This window comes from Perca fluviatilis, chromosome 17, assembly GCF_010015445.1.
Source record: "Perca fluviatilis chromosome 17, GENO_Pfluv_1.0, whole genome shotgun sequence".
NCBI classification, from domain to species: Eukaryota; Metazoa; Chordata; class Actinopteri; order Perciformes; family Percidae; genus Perca; species Perca fluviatilis.
Window position 1 is genome coordinate 2,471,092 of NC_053128.1, and position 20,827 is coordinate 2,491,918.

Here is a 20,827-nt window from a genome sequence, read left to right on the forward strand (position 1 = left end):
AGTTATCTTTCAAGAATCTTCCAATTCAAACCTCATGTTCCAGCAGCACTTCTTCTACTGCTGTCCAATGTGACTGCCAGCTAGGCTGACAATGCTGCATGCAGACATGCAGGAGAGATGCTCCACTGTACTTTAGGGTTGAGTTACCCAACTATGACTTGGACGCACACTTCTCATCCATCACAGATGATCAAATGTACTAAAATGGAGGTCTTACAGGTAGAATGTGAGACTTGGCATGTACACCCTGAGTATGTGAAGCATCTGCCCACACACTTGGACAATTCTGATTGAGGCACAGCCTGGATGTATAACCTGAATGTTTCTTGCTTTCAAATCTTAATCAATTTGGCCTGGGTTTAACTGAGACATCTAGATGTCTTTTGACCTATCAATAACTACATCAGTGCTTACTGTCATTCCCCTGAACCCTGCAGTTTATTGTGATGACATGGTTCCTGCCACAGTTGGAGGAACAAATCAGAACCATCATTATTCTCCATCAATCTCTTATTCAGAAACAACATATTAATGATCATTATTTAGGGCATCCCAGGGGAGGTTGCGACATGTTTTAAAGCTCTATTCTTTAGGCGGCTGCTAGGACTTGTGGTCGGAAGGTTGCTGTGGTGGGCCATCAAGCTGAAGACGCAGGGTTCCAGGTTTGGTTGGCCCAGGGGTCTCCTGAAGCAGCAGACAGTTCCAGGGGGCCAGAAGGGCTGCAGCTACGATGGTCGCTAAAGCAAAAACCTGAGTGTCCTCAAGGAAGTTCTGGCAAAGCAGGGCTTCGCTCATGTGTTGAGGAGTGGGGGAGAACTGCAGACCTAGACTGGGGATATTGTTGAGCGGTGAAAAGAGCACTTTGAGGAACTCCTGAACTGGACCAACATGTCGTCCGTTGAGGAGGCAGAGTTTGAAGAAAGAGGGGAAGCTTTACCCATATTCCTGGAAGAGGTCGCTGAGGTAGTCAAAAAGCTCTTCAGTGGCAAGGTCCCAGGTGTGGATAAGATTCGTCCTGAGATGCTGTAGGCTCTAGACATTATTCTGCGGTTTTGGCTGACACCCCTTTTCAGTGTCGCTTGGAGGCTGGGGAAATTGCCTGTGGAGTGGTAGATTGGGGTTGTGGTTCCCATTAAAAAGAAAAAAGGAGGCCAGAGGGTGTTCTCCAAATATTGGGGCATCATACTGCTCAGCCTCCCTGGGAAGGTTTAGCCCAGGGTGCAGGACAGGAGGCTCTGACCAATTGTTCGAACCTCAGATCCAGGATGAGGTAGTTACCAAAAGAATGAGATCACAGATACAAGTGGCCAAAATGAGTTTCCTCTGTGGGTTGGCTGGGCTCACCCTTAGCGATAGGGTGAGGAGCTCCGACATCAGGGGGGAGCTCGGAGTAGAGCCGCTGCTCCTTCAAGTCAAAATGGGCCAGCTGAGGTAGTTCAGGGATCTGAACAGGATGCCTCCTGGACGTCTCCCTTTAGAGGTTTTCTGGGTTTGTCCAACTGGTAAGAGACCTAGGGGTAGACCCAGAACATGCTGGATGGATTATATATTTCATCTGGCCTGAAAACGCCTCTGGATGAACTGTCCATGGTTGAACAAGTAAGTACCAGGCCATTCTTCTTTTGTTCCTTAGTTACATTTTTGTGTGCCATTGTTACGGCCCTCGTCATAACAGTTAGAGATAACTTTATTTTTGTACGAAGCAGTAGGGGTCAGTTATTGTTACCTGGCAGAGAAGTGCAGACTTTTCAATCTCTGAATAAAATAAAAGGTGACTTTATGCTGACAGTGATGGATTATCTATCAGCAGCAAGTTTCAGGTCTGTGCAAGTTGAACTGAACTGAAACCTATAGCGGCCTGAAGGGAGGAAATCAGAATAAGAAGTTGGAAAATGATCAGAAATGCAAAGTTCTCAAGATTTATAGTTAAGGGCTTAATCAATTATAAAGCCAGTGATAATATCCATGTTCACAAACTGTTTCACATCAGGTTAGATAAAAGTTTGCCTCTGAGTCAATCACTGCCCATTCAACATGTTGAATTGGCGTAGGAGCTGTTGGTAGGCATCAACCTGATTAGTAGCCTGACAAGCCAGACCCACATCAAGATGTTGGGTCTGGGAACTCACCATTGATGGAGCGCAATCCGAGGGCGGGATAAACAGTTGTCTTTCAAATTCCCTCTGCACGTAATAGGATAGTGCTACAACCAACCAGAGCAACGAAGAAGGTAGCGAAGCTAGTTGATAGATTAAACTTTTTTTTTTTTTCCCAAAGCATTTTTATTAAACATCTTATCAAACATAAGATACACTTTACAATACATTTTTTTATTTATTTTTTTTATTATATTAATCAACCCACCCACCCAGAAACAGTCCCTACCTGTTGCACTAATACACATTCATTTTAAGAAAAAAAACAAAACAATCATTAACATGTTTTAGAGAAGAAAACACAAGTGTATACAGTATATTACTCTGAAATTGAGATTAGAGAGGGATCCACCTTCCTCATTTGATCCAAAACCGGTTGCCAGATATCAAAAAATGTATAGGTCCAGCCTGCAGTAGCATACATTATTTTTTCCATAGTCAGATTGTATAAAAGATTAATGAGCCACATTTTAAAAGTTGGAGGGGACTTGTCCTTCCATTTAAGCAGTATCTGCTGTCGTGTTGTTTTGATTTAAGTGAAAATGCTGTGGCACAATGCCGAACACAGAGATCATGGCATCAGGCTCTATGACTGTCCCCAACGTATTGGAAATAAATTTAAATATAGACTTCCAAAAATCTTCAAGTTTTGGACATAGCCAAAACATGTGAGACAGAGTGCCTGGTTCAGTTTCACATCTATCACAGTGAGGATCTATGTCTGACCTGAATTTTGCCAGCTTTACTTTAGACCAGTGCAATCTATGAACAACTTTAAATTGAATCACTCGATGTCTTTGACATATTGAAGATGAATGAATGTTTTTCAATATAAATTCCCATACATCCTCAGAGATTCCTATCAAGAAGTGACTCAGGTGGTAATGAGGGAAAGTGACTAACAGATGATGCAACAAAGCTACGCACTTGAAGATATTTAAAGAAGTGAGTGTTAGGAATTTGGAATTTAGTTTTCACTTGCTGAAAGGTTGCAAAAGTGCCATCAATATACATGTCCTTTAGTACCCTAAGGCCATTTACAGACCAGGCACCAAAAGAATTGTCTATAATAGAAGGAATAAACATATTTCTTACTATGGGAGCATAGACTGATAGATCATTAAGTGAAAATTGTCTTCTAAACTGTCCCCATATTTTGAGGGAGTGCTTAACCACTGGATTCAAAGAGTGTTTGTATATTGGGTGAGGTGATGGCAATGTTGAGCAGAGCAATGCATGTAAAGAAGCAGGGTGGCAGGACAAATTCTCAAGGGGCAGCCACGTAGGACCACCAGCATGCGAATTAATCCAATACAACATAGAACGAGCATTGGCTGCCCAATAATAGTACTGAAAATTAGGTAATGATAGCCCTCCATGCTCTCGGTGCCGTTGCAGAACACTTTTACGGATGCGTGCATTTTTCCCATTCCATATAAAAGCTGATATCAGCTTATCTATCAGTAGGAAAAACGATTTGGTTAAAAATATCGGGATAGACTGGAACAGATATAGAAATCTAGGTAGGATATTCATCTTGACAGCGTTTATCCTGCCTCCTAGTGATAGTGGTAATGTACCCCAACGCTCAAAATCTTGTTTTATAGAATCTATCAATGGGATAAAATTTGTTTTATAGAGGTTCTTGTAATTATTAGTAACTCATATACCTAAATACTTAAATTTATCTTTACTCAATTTAAATGGTAAGGAGTTAGATGTGATAAGTCTGGCTGCAGCATTAATCGGCATGAATTCACTTTTTTGCATGTTTATTTTATATCCTGATATTTTCCCAAAACTACCAAGTAATGACAGTAGACGAGGCAGGGTCTTAAGCGGTTCAGACACATACAAGAGGGTATCATCCGCATAAAGGGACACTTTATGTTCGGATTCACCCCTCAGTATGCCTTTAATAGCATTATCGGACCGTATTGCCACTGCCAGGGGCTCAATCATCAGTGCAAATAAGGAGGGGGATAATGGGCAGCCCTGCCTAGTCCCGCGGCCTAATTGGAAAAAGGATGATATGTTATTGTTTGTCCGAATTGCTGCTACAGGAGAGGAATATAAAACATTAATCCATGAAATGAATTTGGCACCAAAGCCAAATTTCTCCAAGGTATAGAAGAGATAGTCCCACTCCACCCGATCAAATGCTTTTTCAGCATCAAGTGACAGAAGCGCCTCAGGTATATCGGGTGGAGTGGGATAATGAAGGATATTCAAAAGTCTGCGTATATTGTAGAACGAATATCTATTTTTGATAAAACCAGTCTGATCATCAGACACTATTGAAGGTATAACAGTCTCTAATCGACATGCTAAAAGTTTGGCAAATATTTTACTATCAACGTTTAATAATGAAATAGGTCGATATGAGCTACAATCTAATTTACTTTTACCCTTTTTATGAATTAAAGAGATAACTGCTTGTCTCATGGTTTCTGGTAACGACCCTGAGATGAAAGACTCATCATAGACAGCGAGTAAGATAGGGGAGAGTTCTAAGGAGAATTTTTTGAAAAACTCGCTCGGAAAGCCATCTGGCCCCGGCGACTTTCCGATAGATTAAACTTTTGGTATCTGGTCGGCAAAACTCCGAACACATCTTCCTTTTTTAAGAATGACTTCAGTGCTGTTCTTTGTTCTTTTCTCAAAGAAAAGCTTAACTCCAAGTCTTCCAGAAGACCACTGTTCCGAGCAGCAGCAGCCATAAGCCCGCCCACCGACTCTATACACAATGTGATTGGCAGTTTTTCCACCTCGCAAGTCAACGGAGAGTGCCTAGACCCCCCTGGCTGCAAATTAAATTTTCTGCCACTTGGGTGCGTCTAGGCTACCTGTTCAGCTTACAGATGTTATAGGTTCCATTTGACGCCCTTGCTGCCTTACTGCGGTGACGGAAGGTGGGGAATTAAGTGTGGGCTGACAGGACTTTAGGATTTAAGAATAATACACCCTCCGACCACAAAGTGGGTTGCTATGGCCGAGTGGCGCTGTCTGTATTTCCGCTGGTTGACAGAAAGCGAAGCAACTGCAAAACCATTTATTCTGCTGCGGAACCAGATGAACGGTAAAGCCATCTACACATGATCAGAGGTAGACCCAGGTACAGCGCAGAGCCTCAGCAATTACCTAGGAAGTGGGAGCACTACTCTCAATTGTTTGCTATACAGAAATAACAGACAAATACAACCTCTGCATGTTCTTTTTGTGTCTATACCACTGCACTCTGCACAAAGGGAGCAGGATTGTGGTGCAGCTGCTGTAGTTTTAAGTTTTTAAGCTTTTTTATTGGCTACTCAGTTTGTTAAACCTGTTTTCTGTAACAAACGAGAGACAGAGAGTGCAATTACTGACATCGCCAGGCGGGCGGCACTGCAGTGGCAAGCCTGTGGCAGGTGTCAGGACAGTGGCAAGCGAGCGGCACTCGTTTATCACCTGTTGAGAAGCTGCCAATCTGAGCGGCACCACAGTTGCAAACTGTCGGCAGTTCAGAGACGGTGTCTCTCCTACAGGAGAGAAGTGTGCATGGTTTGTTGTCACAACAGGTCACTTCTGTTAGTCGGTTTGAAAAATTATGTTGAGCTTTACTTTTTTATTTTTCATTTATTTTATTAGGCTTCTTCCGCATCTGTTACATCAACCCATTCTCTCTCCCAACTCGTAAAATACTGATGCTTGGGCAGTTCCTCTCAGCGTCAGATACGATGCAAAAAGCACCCTTCAGCGTGTGTATGGAACGCACCAGGCAGAGCAGCAGCTCTGTGGTGCTTTAAGATTACGTAGTATTAATAGCGACAACAGTAGCGAGTAGTAGGTAATACTGAATTGCCGCGTAAGGAGGTTAGTTGGGGTGGTGAATGGCTCAAACAACACTGGACTTTCACCCAGGAGACCAGGGTTCGTGTCACATTCTTGTTCCGCGTGTCACTGATCGATCATTTTATAACCCCACCCACCATCTTTTCTTAAACCCAACTGTCCCGTTCTTCTTTTCCTAAACCCAACTGTCCCGTTCTTGTCCCGTGTGTCAAGGAAACTTACCTTTTAGAAGCCCACCCACCATCTTTTCCTAAACTATCAGAAAAGCTTCCGATACCGCCTAAAATGTTGGTATCGGTAAGTACTGGAGTTTATGCAACGATTCTATACCACGTAATTTAGCCCCAAAGAAAATCTACTTGAAAGTAGTTATTTATGTTCTTTTTCCGTTATGACTGACTGTCAAACAGGATAATAAAATAAAGTTACATGGCATTTATTGTTTGTGTTTGTTCATGTTTCAAAAAAAATTTAACCCAAGGCCAGGCTATACAACAAAGATAGCAATCCTATCACATCCATACAGGGATAGTAGTATACAGCTGTTTAAACATAATAAATTATATGTATATTTTAACACACTTGTATCGGCTCGGTACTGGGTATCAGCCGATACAGTTCAGGTATCGGAAACGGGACGGAAAAAATGGTATCGGACCATCTCTAACATATACTGACAGAAGTTCCCAGATCTGGTCGTCTCTCTAGTTATACATTTTCGTCATTTTGACCACAGCTCTGGCATGGAACAATGGTGGGTAAAATGATAAAGCTTGCTAACAAGCCAGCCGTCTGCTCGGTCCCTCAGTACCCACCACCGCATGGAGACTCCTTTACAGAGAAAATGGATGACTGCCGGGATGACAGCGTATGCCGGGAGATAGCTAGCTTGATTGTCCATCTCCCATCATCCATCATCCATCCAAGCAGAGGGACCATAGCAACGGTTTGTATATCCGGTTTACCTTTTTGAATGACAAATACATTACCACAGCCTGCTTGTTTGGAGAGTTGTTTCCTCTCACACAGGCACAGAACGTATGTGCCAGTTGGCCCTGGACCGTAGTCTTTGCAATGTAAGTGCAACTATTTTGCCAAGACATAGGGGACTAGAGGCATTGTGAGGCAACATCGCAGTGGGCCTAGTTCTTTGCTGTTTGCCTAGTGTGTCTGCACCTTTAGAGTTGTTGCAGTCATTGGTCTGCATGCACCTCAAAGGACAAGACACACTGACAGGAACGGCTTCACGTTAATCCTACAGAGAATCTGTGATGATTGTGTAATGGCACGTTCGCTCCAGCTTTACAAACTGTCACCTCTGAGTGGGCTGGCTTAAGTGCCTCTATCTCTGTGTTTGTGTGTGTGACAGTCAAGTGCACATCTCTTACACACTCTCTCAGTGTGTTTTATTGAGCGTGGCCTTCATGCAGAGTTTGTCTTTGCAGTTGGAAAAAAATATATTCAATATTCTCCTCAGCACACCATGGAAAACCAATGAAGGCTCAGCAGAAATATTTCTCACAGTTAAATTGAAAGGTTTGTGTCAATGCCCCAAACCTTTTCCTTGTACTTCTACTGTATTAGTACTGTATAGAGTCAAGGTACGAGTCCTTCATTATACTGCACTCATCCTGCATTCATATCACTGCAGAACTCCAGTGAAAAGTCACTTATTTATTTATTTTCATCATTGATTATTCAATTGATATATAATTTCAATAGTAAAAAATGCCTTGTTGTCCAACCACAACTACAAGTTAAAATGATCAGTACTTTCACATACAACCGAGATAAGCAGAAAATCCTATCATTTGAACTAGAAAATATATATATATATATATATATCCAAATATTTAGGAGTCATTCTTGACCCAAATTTAAATTTCAAAAAACATATTAAAAAGATAACCAACACATTGAAAATCAACATAGCACAGTTTAGATATATTAGGAAGTCTTTGACCATAGATGCATCTAATTTATATCTAAATGCGATGATAATTCCGCACTTTCGTTACTGCATGACGAGTTGGTCACAGGCATGTAAAACAGCATTAAGGCCCCTGGAATCATTGTACAAAAGTTCTCTTAAGGTTCATGACAAGAAATCTCGGCTATTTCACCACTGTCATATTCTTAAAAAACATAGTATATTAAGTTTTGAAAACATAATCATATATTCAAATCTCTGTCTTTTGTTCAAGATAATAAATGATATTGCAGCTCCTCCGGTTAAAAAGTATATCTCACTGAGCTCAGAAATTACAACTCGAGTGACTCGGTCGACTGTTCGGGGCAAGTGTAGGATTCCTCAGTGTAAAACAGCATTCGGCAGCTCAGTTTTCTCAAGTGTGGCTATCAGACAGTGGAATAAGTTGCCAACAGAGCTGATAACGTGCACATTTTAACATTTTGGGCAAAGAAATGGCTTCTGTTAAAACAAACATGCTCACATAATGTATAGTAATTGATGCGTATGTGGGAGTGTATTTGTAAATGAATGCTGAGGAATGAATGAAGGGTGTGATCATTTTAATGTTGGTTTTGGGATAAATGTGTTAAATTCATTTGTTGACATCAGCCTGCCCAGGGACTACAGGTGGAAACTAGCACATGTGCTACAACCTGGTATAATGCATCTCTCCTGTCTAAGATTAATGTATATTGTACGTTGTCCCTGTTTAAATAAATAAAATACAAAATACAAATGGTTGCTGATTTCTTTTTCTGTCATTTGACTGATTGATTGACTAATCTTTTTACATCTACTGTTTCATTTTTGTATTTTAAAGAGTAGAAGTTAATATTAGTCGATCCACAGTGTATTTATAGCCAACAATTTTGATAATTGAACAACTGTTACAGTCATTTAATCAAATATTCTCTAGTTCCAGTTTATCTATTGTAACAATGTGCTGCTTTTTTTCTTCTTTTATATCATTGTAAATGGAATATCTTTGGGTTTCTGATTGTTGGACAAAACAGGACATTTCAAGACCACACCTTGGATTCTGGCAAATTGTGTCAGACGTTTGACTAAAATACAATCAGTTATTTGTGAATATAATCAAAAGGTTAAATGATAATTAAAATAAAACTTAGTTGCAGCCCTAGTTGAAAGAGTGCTGTTTTGTACAGGAAAATGGAAATTTACCCATTTAGAATCAACTATTGTAATTAATAAAAACAAATTGAAAGTGTGTCCCATGACTGATGTATTTTATTAAATTATACTTCGTGAAATTATTGATACATTAATACAGTATATTGGAGAAGCTGTTAATTTATTTTGATAAACTTGGGTTTGTACTTTACTGTATATGTGTTCTCAAGATCATAAAATGTATAATCTGTGCGGCCTGTGAAGGGTAGATCTGCCAAAAGCCAACGATGAAAACAGTTGACCAATATTTTGTCACATTCACATTCTATGTTTTGAACATTATATTTTATTTTTAAATTCAGACTACTCTCTCAGATGTTTAGCTTTCCACGGCATCCTTTTATTTTGAAATGAAGCATCTGTACTGTATGTCTCCCTCCAGAGAGGCCTGAACCTGCTGACCTAGATTTTAAAATACAGATACCAGTCTGGTCCAGTTAAAGCTTTTAACCTGACCAGAGAGAGGCATGTTGGATCCGCTTTCGACCGATTTCTCCCTCAGGACAACTTAGCCTCCAGTCATTTATAGATTTTTATATCGCCCCCATTTAAAACATCAGTGCGGCCCAATCAGGACACAGTAACAGTTAAGAAATATCCTGAATCTACCAGCAGCAGTCAGTTTACCAGTTAACAAAGACAGTAAGGTGATAATTTCACAGTCAAAACATATTTAATTGATAATCCATTAAAAGCTTGCTAAATATATCACACATTGATGCTTTACAGGCATATGTTTTGCAAATCAGAAACCCCAAATTGGTGCCAAAATATTGTACTGACTTACTTTTTTGTACAGTGTCATTGGAACAACACTTTATTACACCAACAGTTCTCCCAAATGACACTGAATATGGCACACGTACACTGAATGTGCTCCAGATGTCAGATTTGGTAAGTGGAACATTTTACTCGTAGTGGCTTATCAATACATTGATCAATTTTCCAAATTCTACTATACTCTTTTGTCTATTTTCTAATTGTCTATTTTCCTCTCGTACAGCAGTACAGTCTTTCTGGTGGCTGGTGTATCTTTCTTTAAATACAATTCACAATCTTGCTTATTACAGATTTTTGTTCTAATTAACATGTGTAGTGTATAAAGTCTTTTCCTTGTCCTTTTCTGTGTATTCGGTTTGAAACTCCAGTGGGGCTTTCCAGTGATATGAATCTCAGACTGTGGAGATTCACATCATAGGAAGAAAAAGGACTTAACAGAACCTGTATGGTTGTCCTTTATCCGTGTAATAAACACAGAGTGTGACCTTCCTCTTTCACTCTGAATGAGGCCATAAAATCTCATCTAGAAGCCCCACACTGCCAGGTATTTTCCATCTTCCGAAGACACAAAGGTTTCTGTAAAAATCATAGGAAAACCCGGTGACCTCCTGATCTCATTTGTTGACCCGTAATAGCGGAGTTTAACCGAGTCTGAAAACTCTTCATCAATGGGATAAAACCCCCCATCGATGCAGTGTGTTTCCCTCTGATATCCTGTTATCTCTGTCGGCCTGCCGACCTGGATTCATGCTCCTCTATAATCCGTCAGAGAGTCATACCAACACACGTGAACTCACTCACTTTCATACTGACAGATAAATCTAAAAAACTGTTCACAGGTTTTCTGACCACATATTCCAAATGCTTTCTTAACCCTCCTGTTGTCCTCGGGTCAAATTTGACCCATTTTCTTAAAGTTTCTACATCAGAAATTTGGCTTTCTATCAACGAAAATGTCCAAAAAAACAACGCGGATGGTTCCATGCAACGCTTTTCACAAGTAAAATAAATGATCAGTTCACTACTTTCTTTGAATTTGGGTGCTTAATAAAATTGATAAAAGAACGTTGAAAAAAGTGACCAAAAAGAATGCGGTTGGGTGAGGGATTTGGGGGGATTTGACATGCTGTTTCAACTATGCTTCGTTCACCATTGCCTCTATGATGCATGTCATTTATTTAGAAATTTAAATAAAAATAGTTGGAAAAAAATTTTAACTTTGGGGAAAAAAACAACAAAAACGTCAAAAAAGCACAGAAGAAAAGTGACAAAAACATCGTGAAAAGGGAAAAAAAAACATTTGGGAAAAAAGTGACAAAAAAGTTGTTTTTAATTTGGACCGAGAAAAACAAAGAGTTGCATAGCGGGCAGGAAGACAACACGAGGGTTAAACTGAACCACCGCTGAAACAGCAACATTATAAACTACTACGTAGCTGGTGCAACCCAGTGCAGAAGTTTCCAGAGTTCAGGAATAAGCAGCAGAAACTGAAAACTGAAGTCCGGTGATATTGCATATTTTTCTTACTGGCATCAAATCCCATGAAAAACATTCGGTAATACTCTATATCTTTCTATATCTTTTTATATTATTAACAAATTCTGCATTTAAACTCAAACCAACAGGGAAATGAATACATTTTATTTGTGTGTATCAAAGCCTGATGAATCTTCTTCCTCTGTGCCATAGAGCTCCAATGTTTTCCAAAAACTATTACAAACATGAGCCCCATTGAGTACATTTACATGCACACCAATATCCTACTGTTATTCAGAATATGACAATATTCCGAAGTTGATACAGCTCATGTAAACAGCATTTTCCATTTGGATATTCCGAATTCAGCATTTTCCGATTAAGATGTGGGATATTCCAGTATTATTCAGGTTTTTCAGGCATTCTTTGGACATGTATACAGCGCATTCGGAATATGCGTCTCATTCAGAGTTTTTACCACAGTTTAGTATGTGGTTACAGTCAGCTCTGTGTGTTGCCAACTAGCCAACAAGGCCAACACAGCCTAAACATTATCAAAGACTTGGATATCAACAGGTTTTTGAACATGCCGAAACATCGAAACACCAACCTTTTGAAGGCGGTGGTTGAAAGAATGAAACAGGGAAACGGTGTAACACTAGTGGAATATTCACTTTCATTAGCCGTGTAAACAGATTGGTCACAATATCGTCTTTTTTGGAATAAGGGCTAAAAAAAACTGAATATTATGTACATGTAAACGTAGTGACTGTTGCACTGACTGACAGATTCCTTCAATACCATGAACACACACACACACACACACACACACACACACACACACACTGTAGTTTATTTTGACTCAATCCCAAACACACCATCCTGCTGCCACAAATACTCACTAGAGCACCAAATAAATCCGCAGCTGAAAATAGTTCCAAACAATTGCGCTATATACTCCCATTTGAGTTACATATATTTTATCCATATCACTCTTTAAATAAGTCACTGATGTTACAACATAATAAAAGCACCGTTGCGTTATACTTACATTTTTCACTCCGATTGTTTGTCACAGTCTATTAACTAGCTGGGGGGGTGTTTTTTTTTTTTTTTTTTTTTTTTTTTTTTTTTTGTTTTTGTGTTTGTGTTTTTTTTTGTGAGATAGGCCAGGGGCTGATGGAAAAACTAGACTAATTACAATAATATAGAGATAGAACAGCACTTGAAGAGAAAGACCTGTTGACCTTTAACACCTCCCCTCCCTCTCCTCTCTCCTCCATCTTTCCATCTCGTTTGTTCCACTCCTTCTCAGTTTTATCGCTCCTCCCCCTGATTTTCTTCGTCTCACTGCTTCTCATCTTCTCTCTCTCCCATCCCCCTTTCATTCCTCTCCTCTCCCCTCCCATCTATACTTCTCTTCTTTTCTTCCTCCTCCTCCTTGTCTCTCCTTCCAGAAGCATCCCTCTCATCCAGTCGTCAGGGCTAACCCTCTCCTCCTGCCCTCCTCCCCTTTTTCTTCTCCAATCTTTTTTCCTCCGGAATCATCCCTCCCTCCCTGGTGCTACAACGACACCTTGCTCCTCTACTCTCTTTCTTTGTTCTTTATGTACACCTCTCCCGTCCTCTCTTTTATCTCATTTCCTTAGGGCTGGGTACCGAATTCCATACTTTTTTAGGCACCGACCGAATTGCCTTTAAAGTATTGAGTATCGAAAAATGCCTAATTTCAATAGAAGATTAGAAGAGTAAATCTCATCAGCGTCAGTGAGCCAATCAGCATGCTTCTACCAAGATCTAATAATGTCTGTGATTGGCTGTCTAACGTTACACGTCGTAGAGACACGCAGGAGAAAAACTCTACGTTACACAGAGACGGCTCATGTAGTAGGAGCAGAAAAATAAATCAAAAGGTGCCGTAATGTGGTATTTTGAAATGTCTTGTTGTTTTATAAAATTGCTATCAAAAAAAGTGGAAAATGGTTTAGGAACCGGTATCAACGTCACGGTATTGGTATCGAAAATCTATGAACGATACCCAGCCCTACATTTCCTTTCCTCTCCTTTTTTTTCTTCTAATTTTTCCCTCCTTTGCTCTCCTCTCTCTCTCCTCTATCCCTTTCCTCCTCTGTCCTCTCCTATCTTCTCGTTGCCGTGGCGACGGCTCCTCCTGTCCTATTGTCATTGAGTCACGTATGAATATTTAACAAGTGCCAACGTCCGGCGTCCCTCCACATCATCATCTTCTGTCATTTATCTCTCTGCTTGTCATCCTCTGGCTCCCCTCCCTCCCTTCTTCCTCTCCTCCCTCCTCAGACTCCTTTTTATTTTCCAATTTTCCAGTCTGCACCTCTCCTTGCTCACCCTTTGGTGTTTTCATTTTTTTCCCTCACCCTCCTCTTCTCTCCCTTTCTCCTGCCACCTATTTGTCTCTCCTCCTCCTTGTCCCCTATTGCCATTAGGGTGCCAGATTGGATGTGTATACTAGAAATGGGTAAAGTAGCTGAGCTATCTGGAGGGCTCCTAAGAAGCACTGTGCTGGGGAGAGACGTGTATGATGAGCTTATGGTGTTGTCATTCATACACGTTTATGGTTTATTGTGTATTTTGTTATTATTTTGTTGAATGTCTTGAATATTGTAGTTACTGTGTCATCTTTTCATGATTTTTGTCTGGGTGGGTGGTGATGATGAAGGGGGGGGGGGATGTGTTCATGTTGAGAGTTGTATGTTTTGTATGTGGTTGAAAAATAAAACTTGTTAATCACAAAAAAGCATGTTAAAATCACGAAGGAACGAAATTTGTTACTTCCGACTCAGCAACGTATACAATAACTCACACTCCACATCCCCCCCCCATTCCTCTCCTCAGTCTCAGTCGCTAATGAACTCGGTTTTATTTGACAGCTGAAAGAGAAGGAAACAGGTGTAGTGTGAGCTGAGCAGGTGTGTGTGTGTGTGTGTGTGTGTGTGTGTGTGTGTGTGTGTGTACCCTCCTCACTGTTCCACCCTCCACCTGCTTTTCTCTCTATTTTCCCATTTTAAGTCTTTACTGGATATTTTTTTAGACTTTACTAATTAGATGATTTATCAAGTTAAAAAAGGAATATAAGGCATCCTTTAGTCTAGTTGAACGGATGTACTTTGCTGGGATTAAGCCAGACATCAGGCGTTGTCCCTCCCCTCTCGCTATCTCCCCTTAGCGCTAGCCAGTGCTTTTAATTCCCCCTATCCCAGAATAGATAGGTGGTGGAGCCAGACCTTATACTCCATCGCTGACACAGCGCTGTGGAGATAGGTCTGGCTTAGGCTGGGCAATATATCAATATTATTTCGATACATCAGGCTAGATATCGTCTTAATTTTTGGATTTTGTTTTATTGTGATATAACACAAGCATTGTCTTTATCTGGTTTTAAAGGCTGCATTACAGTATAGTGTGATTTTTTTGAATTACCAGACTGTTCTAGCTGTTCTGTTATTATTAGGGGTGGTACGGTTCACAAAACCCACGGTTCGGTTCGTATCACGGTTTTAGGGTCACGGTTTTCGGTTCAGTACGGTTCTTATTTTTTCTTTAACACTCCAGAATATACTTCAGCATATAGCTAAAATTAGCATATTGAATGCATGTTGCACAAAACGTGCACACAGTGGCAGTTCTATATTGTTTTATTTCATCATAGGTAACGTGAAATCCCAAAATGTTCCCACACACCAGACTATAAACGACGCTGGCGCATCCTCCAGCTCTGGGCAGCCTCTCTCCCACTTGACATTTCTGCAGGTGACGTGACGTGACCTGCAGCGGCAGCACGCCACTTGAGGAGCGGTCGGCTCGGTGTCTCTCAAAATCTGATGAAAATCTTTTAAACTGACCTTTGTCGATCTGAAATGAAGACAGATTCAGCAACTGCACGGCCTATTTCTCGCTTAAAATGTTTTCAGAAACACGTTTCGGTGAACTATTTTAGTGCAATATGAGATCGCATTCTGAACGTTTTGAAATTTGGGACCAGCCAGACCCATGTGACGCAATCGTCCAATCAGCTGCCATGGGTTGCGTTTGTCACGCCCATCCCGCTCGTCATTTCCAGTTAGTGTTTTAACATCGGTGTATAAAGTGGGCACTACGGCAGTAAGAGGTTAGTGCAGCTTAACAGTGTACTGACAAACCGTGCGGTACACACATGCTCCAAACCGAGACTAGCGAACCGAGACTAGCGAACCGAGACTAGCGAACCGAGACTAGCGAACCGAGCGGTTCGGGTGTTTTTTCATGAACCGTACCACCCCTAGTTATTATTGATGATTATTTATTAAAACTCTCATTGTATAAATATTTTCTGAAAGCACCAATAGTCAACCCTACAATATCGCCGCAATATCGACATCGATGTATTTGGTCAAAAATATTGTCCCTTTTGCCGAGCTCTAGGTCTGCAGGGTATCTGCAGGTTTCACCAAGTCAAATTTAAGACTTTTTAAGACCATTAAGACCATTATGAATGAAATTTAAGACCTATATCACGACATAAAAGTACAACAAAATGCAGAGTCACAAAATTACTTGCAAAGTAAGTAGTTAGAGGTAGCGTTACATGGACGTAGGAAAATAAAAACCTGTTTAAAATGATCTAAGACTTAAAACACAATACTTAAGCAAATTTAAGATTTTTAAGGCCTAAAATTTTGAAATTTTAGACTTTAAGACCCCGCGGAAACCCTGGTCTGGCAATGCGAGACTAGGCATCCTTTAAACCCAAGCTTTTGGAAGTTATAGACCTTTTGTAGACCTCCATGTGTACTTGTCTTGATATTATGTCTGATTTGTATATTTGTATTTTTGTATATTATGTTGATATGTGCCTATGGGCCCTATTTTAACGATCTGAAACGCAAGTGTGAAACACCAAACGCAAGTAGCTTTGTGGGCGGATCTCAGGCACTGTTGCTATGATACCGGCGGGATAAATGACTCTTGCGCCCGACGCAAATCTAAAATGGGTTGGTCTGAAGTAGCTAGGTGTGGTTTGGGCGTAACGTGAAAATAACCAATCAGAGCGTCATCTCTCATTCCCTTTAAGAGCAGGCGTATTGTTCCGTGGCGGATTGCTATTATGACTGCGGATTTGCCTGGCGCACGCCAGCGGGAGCTGTCCAGGATGCGGCAAAGTAATAATTGCCGGTCTTGGCCGGGTGGCGATGTTGCTGCGGCCTTTCGGGCGCATCTCCTCAAGTCTGGAGAGGATTGCTGCAGCCATGGAGCGTGGGCCTCCAAACGCACCACCTGCTCCTGTTGTGCCCCTTCCTCCTCCCCCCTCTCCATCTCCGTCCACCCGCTCCACCAGGAGCGCATCGCGCATTACTCCAGATTCACCAGATTCCGCCGGAGTGTCCAATCCCACCGTAGTTCAACATCACGTCTCCTTAAGTCCTCTAATATTTCCTCATTTATGTCATCAACACATCCATGATTCATGGAAATGTTGTGTAAAACACAACAAGTCACAAAGAATGCTGCGACTTTTTGAGGACTGTACTGTAAAATGCCTCCTGATCTATCCAAACACCTGAAGCGCATTTTCAGTAATATTTTTCTTTGTAATTATGTATGGTTTGCAAAAATGTGAACTGCTGTAGATTAGAGAAGTGTATGCGCGTTGTGCACACGCTACATTATGGCCAAGCATGCGCCCCTAAAATAGCATCTGAATAACGCGCTACTGACTTTAGACTAGCGCCACTGACTTTAGACCAGGTTTTTCCTGGTCAGTGGCGGAATTGTTTTCTGAAACCGCAAAATAGGACTACGTAACGTTTGCGCCTGAACACGCCTCCTCTTTTCGCTGAACCGCCCCCGGGAGCGCAAATACATTCCCTAATTTACCGACGTGCGTCTGTGGAGGGAAAAGTCCGCTGTGCGTCGGGTGCAAAATAGGAATGATACATGTGTCGGTGTACAAAGGCAATTGCGCTGAGTGCAAGATAGGGCCCTATATGTACTTATATTGTTGTCTCTATTGTACAGTATGTGTCTATATTCTGTCTACTGAATGTTTACTACCACATGTCTATTTGTTGAATGTATAGAGAGTTAAGACCTACCAGTCATATCCCTTGTGTATGTAAGTATACTTTGCCAATAAAACTGATTCTGATTTTCAATGGAATTCCATCGCTAGGCAACAGCCTGGCCCCTTGTTAACTTCCTGTGAGGTTTATGCCATTTACATACACTGCAACAGAAAGTCAACTTGGGTCCATTTAGAATGCTTATGTTTACAACTGTGAAAAGGTCTATATTTTGTTTGCTTTAAGATGCTAAAAACTATATAAGACACAGAACTTCCGCCATCCTCACAATAACAAGAACTTTCCAATTAAGAGTGTCATCACTTGTGCCTCCACTCATGTAGTGTACATTTTAATGTGTCCATGTGGTCTGGTGTATGTAGGCAAGACCATAAGGCAGTTAAAACAACGCATTAGCGAACATAAGAGCTCTATTCGCAGAAACGACCGGGATTATTCGGTCACGGTACACTTTAATGATCATAAGCATGACATCTCACTTTTGTGTTATTTAACAAGTCAGTCTTCCAAAAAGGGGGGGGAACCATGACTTGCTACTAAAAAGACGCAAGGCATAATGGATATTTACTTTGCAGATGCTATCACCAAAAGGCCTTAATGATGAATTTAATCTCAACATTATGTTGTGCTAATGTGATATTTTTTCCTTACTATTTTTTTCCTTTTTTTTCCTTACTAGTTTATGCTCAGTAACTGTTCATTGTACACGTGAATGTGGACTGCTACAATGTAATTTAACCAATGTGATGATCCACTTTTGAATGGACTGAGTCATCTTTGATTAAGTGTAGAAAAATATTGGACTAATGACAATACACTGATCATCCATTGTTTTTAAATGTATTGAGTGGTATTTTTTCGGCCTTTTCCTATTCACAGTCCATGATGGGAGTGCCACTTTTGTGAATGAATGACGTCATTCAAGAGCTGGACCTGATTGGTCCTGATTAGTCAACCAAACTATTTAAGGCTATGGTTGAGGTGAATGTGTGAATTTACCTGATGAAGGTCTGAGACCGAAACGTATTTTTTCCAAATAAATTATTGCTTGCGTAATGGTCAGTGTGCGGGATTTTCTCTAAAAAAAGGTGCTAAAAACTGAAATGTACAGTAAGACATGTAAGACTGAATCCAACAATGATCATGTTTGACATTGACACTCTTGGGCCCAGTGATGTACCTTTTGTGTAAAATTAAATCACTAACACGTCCTACAACATTCTCTCCATGCAGACTTACGTTGGCAGCTGAATCCTCTGCAGGTTTTGTTCCTCCCTCCTCCAGTAGGTCCGGCGCCGTAGGGACTGAGACGGGCAGCAGAGGGGAGCGAGCCTTACCGGCCTGACCCAGAGAGGCCGTCTTCACCTGGGGCTTCGGAAGGCTCGCACCTGGGCAAGAAAGAAAGAATTCTGGTTTCTAACATTATATAGAAAGTTTAGACCAGAAAATAATCTGGTGCTCACTGCTTTGTTTTTGACATTTGGTGTTCTCGTAAACCGTAGAACTTCTTCTGAGCAAACACAATACAAACCTGGATTGTAACTAAGCTGCATATCGAGACTTGAAAGAAAGTTAGCTCAGAATAAATTCAGTCAGCCAGGACATAACTGTGAGTGAAACTGTATTTTAGAGAGTGAGATAGTGACTGATCATTTCATAGACCAAAAGACGAGCATAATGGATGATTTTTCTTTTGAGCACTATCTTTCAAGTTTGAAAACCTCAATTTCAAATCTGGTTGCCTGGTGCAACCGCTCTCCAGGCACTGTCCGCTAACAATGGCAACGGAAAGACTCGTTTCCTGAAAGCTGCTATTTAATATTGACATCCTTGTGAACACTGACAGGAACAGTTTGATCTGATAACACATATTGACTGATCTAAATGACAAGTTCACATGCAACTAAGTGAACCACTGAAGAGGAAACAGATCTGGGGCCTGAGCCAGCCAGCCAGCCAGCCATCATTTTCCAATTCACATTGTTAATTTAGCATGCATTCAACTATTCTATCATCTAGTAATTTTGCCACACATTTGTCTCTACATCATTCTCTTCATCATTTCACTAAATTACTAGTATCAAAATGCAAACAAAGGAGAAAATGGCCAGACAAACAAGGAAACAAATTGACCAGACACGGAGGAGAACACACATCCATGCAACAAAACACACAAATGAATGAAACAGAAAATAAATCAATAAAGACATTCAATTGCGTTGTCTCCACGATACAAATACATTCAGGGAGTCAAATTTAAGGATGCCTCTTTACAAAGCGAGAAAGAAAGTGAAAGAGAAACAACTTGGAAGAGGAAAAATTGGAGACAAAAGAGCGATGTATTCTTTTTTCCCCTCCTCCCTAATTCCCTGAACAGCCTTGTGTTGTCTGAACACATCCTCAGGCTTCTGCTACCCACAATCCCCTCCCTCTTTTTCTGCACTTCACTCCTTCACTTCATGATCAATAAACATCCAATCTCCTCCCCGCAAAACAAAACACCTGGAACAGCCTCGATAGCAGTGGATTACACCAGAGAACCTAAAACAGTTGGATTTAAACTGCCTTAAACATCAACAGTCTTCATGGCACGGAAAAATGACTTCCAAACTGTCAAAGAAAAGACAACTTTGCAAGCAGTACAAAATCCATTGTCTGCAGACACTACACAAAAGGAAACACAAGTGCTCTTCAACGAACGACAAAATATGTTGAGTATTTTTTTGAATTTCAAGGCTAGAGCACAGATGTATAATGAGAACTGGATCTGGAACTATGACAGTTCCTCATTGGTGCATGAAGCCAAAAAAGTGCCAAAAAACTACCGCGTCTAAAATTAACCGGATGTTTCAAGCTGCTTCCGCACTGTGTGACCCATTGAGCGGGCGCACTAGTAGTCTAACATTGCTAGACCTTCCTCCACAGCGCCGTGGAGGAGGGTCTGGCTTGTCCACACAGCATTCCGGGATAGGAGAAAAACATTCTCTGGTTTATTGGTATTTCTTTAAACCAATCACAATCGTCTTGGGCGGTGCTAAGCGCAGCCACGGGCTTCTGCAAAAAAGCCATGTGAAGGAACTCGTTTTGGCGGAACACGTGTACGTTCAAAAGTAGTTTTAGTTGTGCAACAGAAAACTCCGATTGGACAGATAGTCTAGCTAGCTGTCTGGATTTACCCTGCAGAGATCTGATGAGCAGTTAACCATAGTCCTCACAAATCCACCGGAGGTTAGAATGCCAACACAAAGACAGAGGAAGGTAACGGACATCCGGCACCGGAACAATACCTGGAAATGAAACGTCGTCGATATAGACTAGCGCACTAG

The 20,827-nt window shown here is 40.9% G+C and overlaps 1 protein-coding gene across 4 annotated transcripts in view; it reads right to left on the reverse strand.

Moving 5' to 3' along the window:
* The window catches only part of dcc (DCC netrin 1 receptor), a 338,290-nt gene that overhangs the window by 1,917 nt on the left and 315,546 nt on the right, over window positions 1-20,827 (reverse strand). For all 4 annotated transcript variants that reach the window (XM_039780568.1, XM_039780567.1, XM_039780566.1 and 1 more), the window contains exon 28: window positions 18,741-18,889. In XM_039780568.1, coding sequence (XP_039636502.1) covers window positions 18,741-18,889 — 149 coding nt within the window. The remainder of the gene's footprint in view (window positions 1-18,740; window positions 18,890-20,827) is intronic.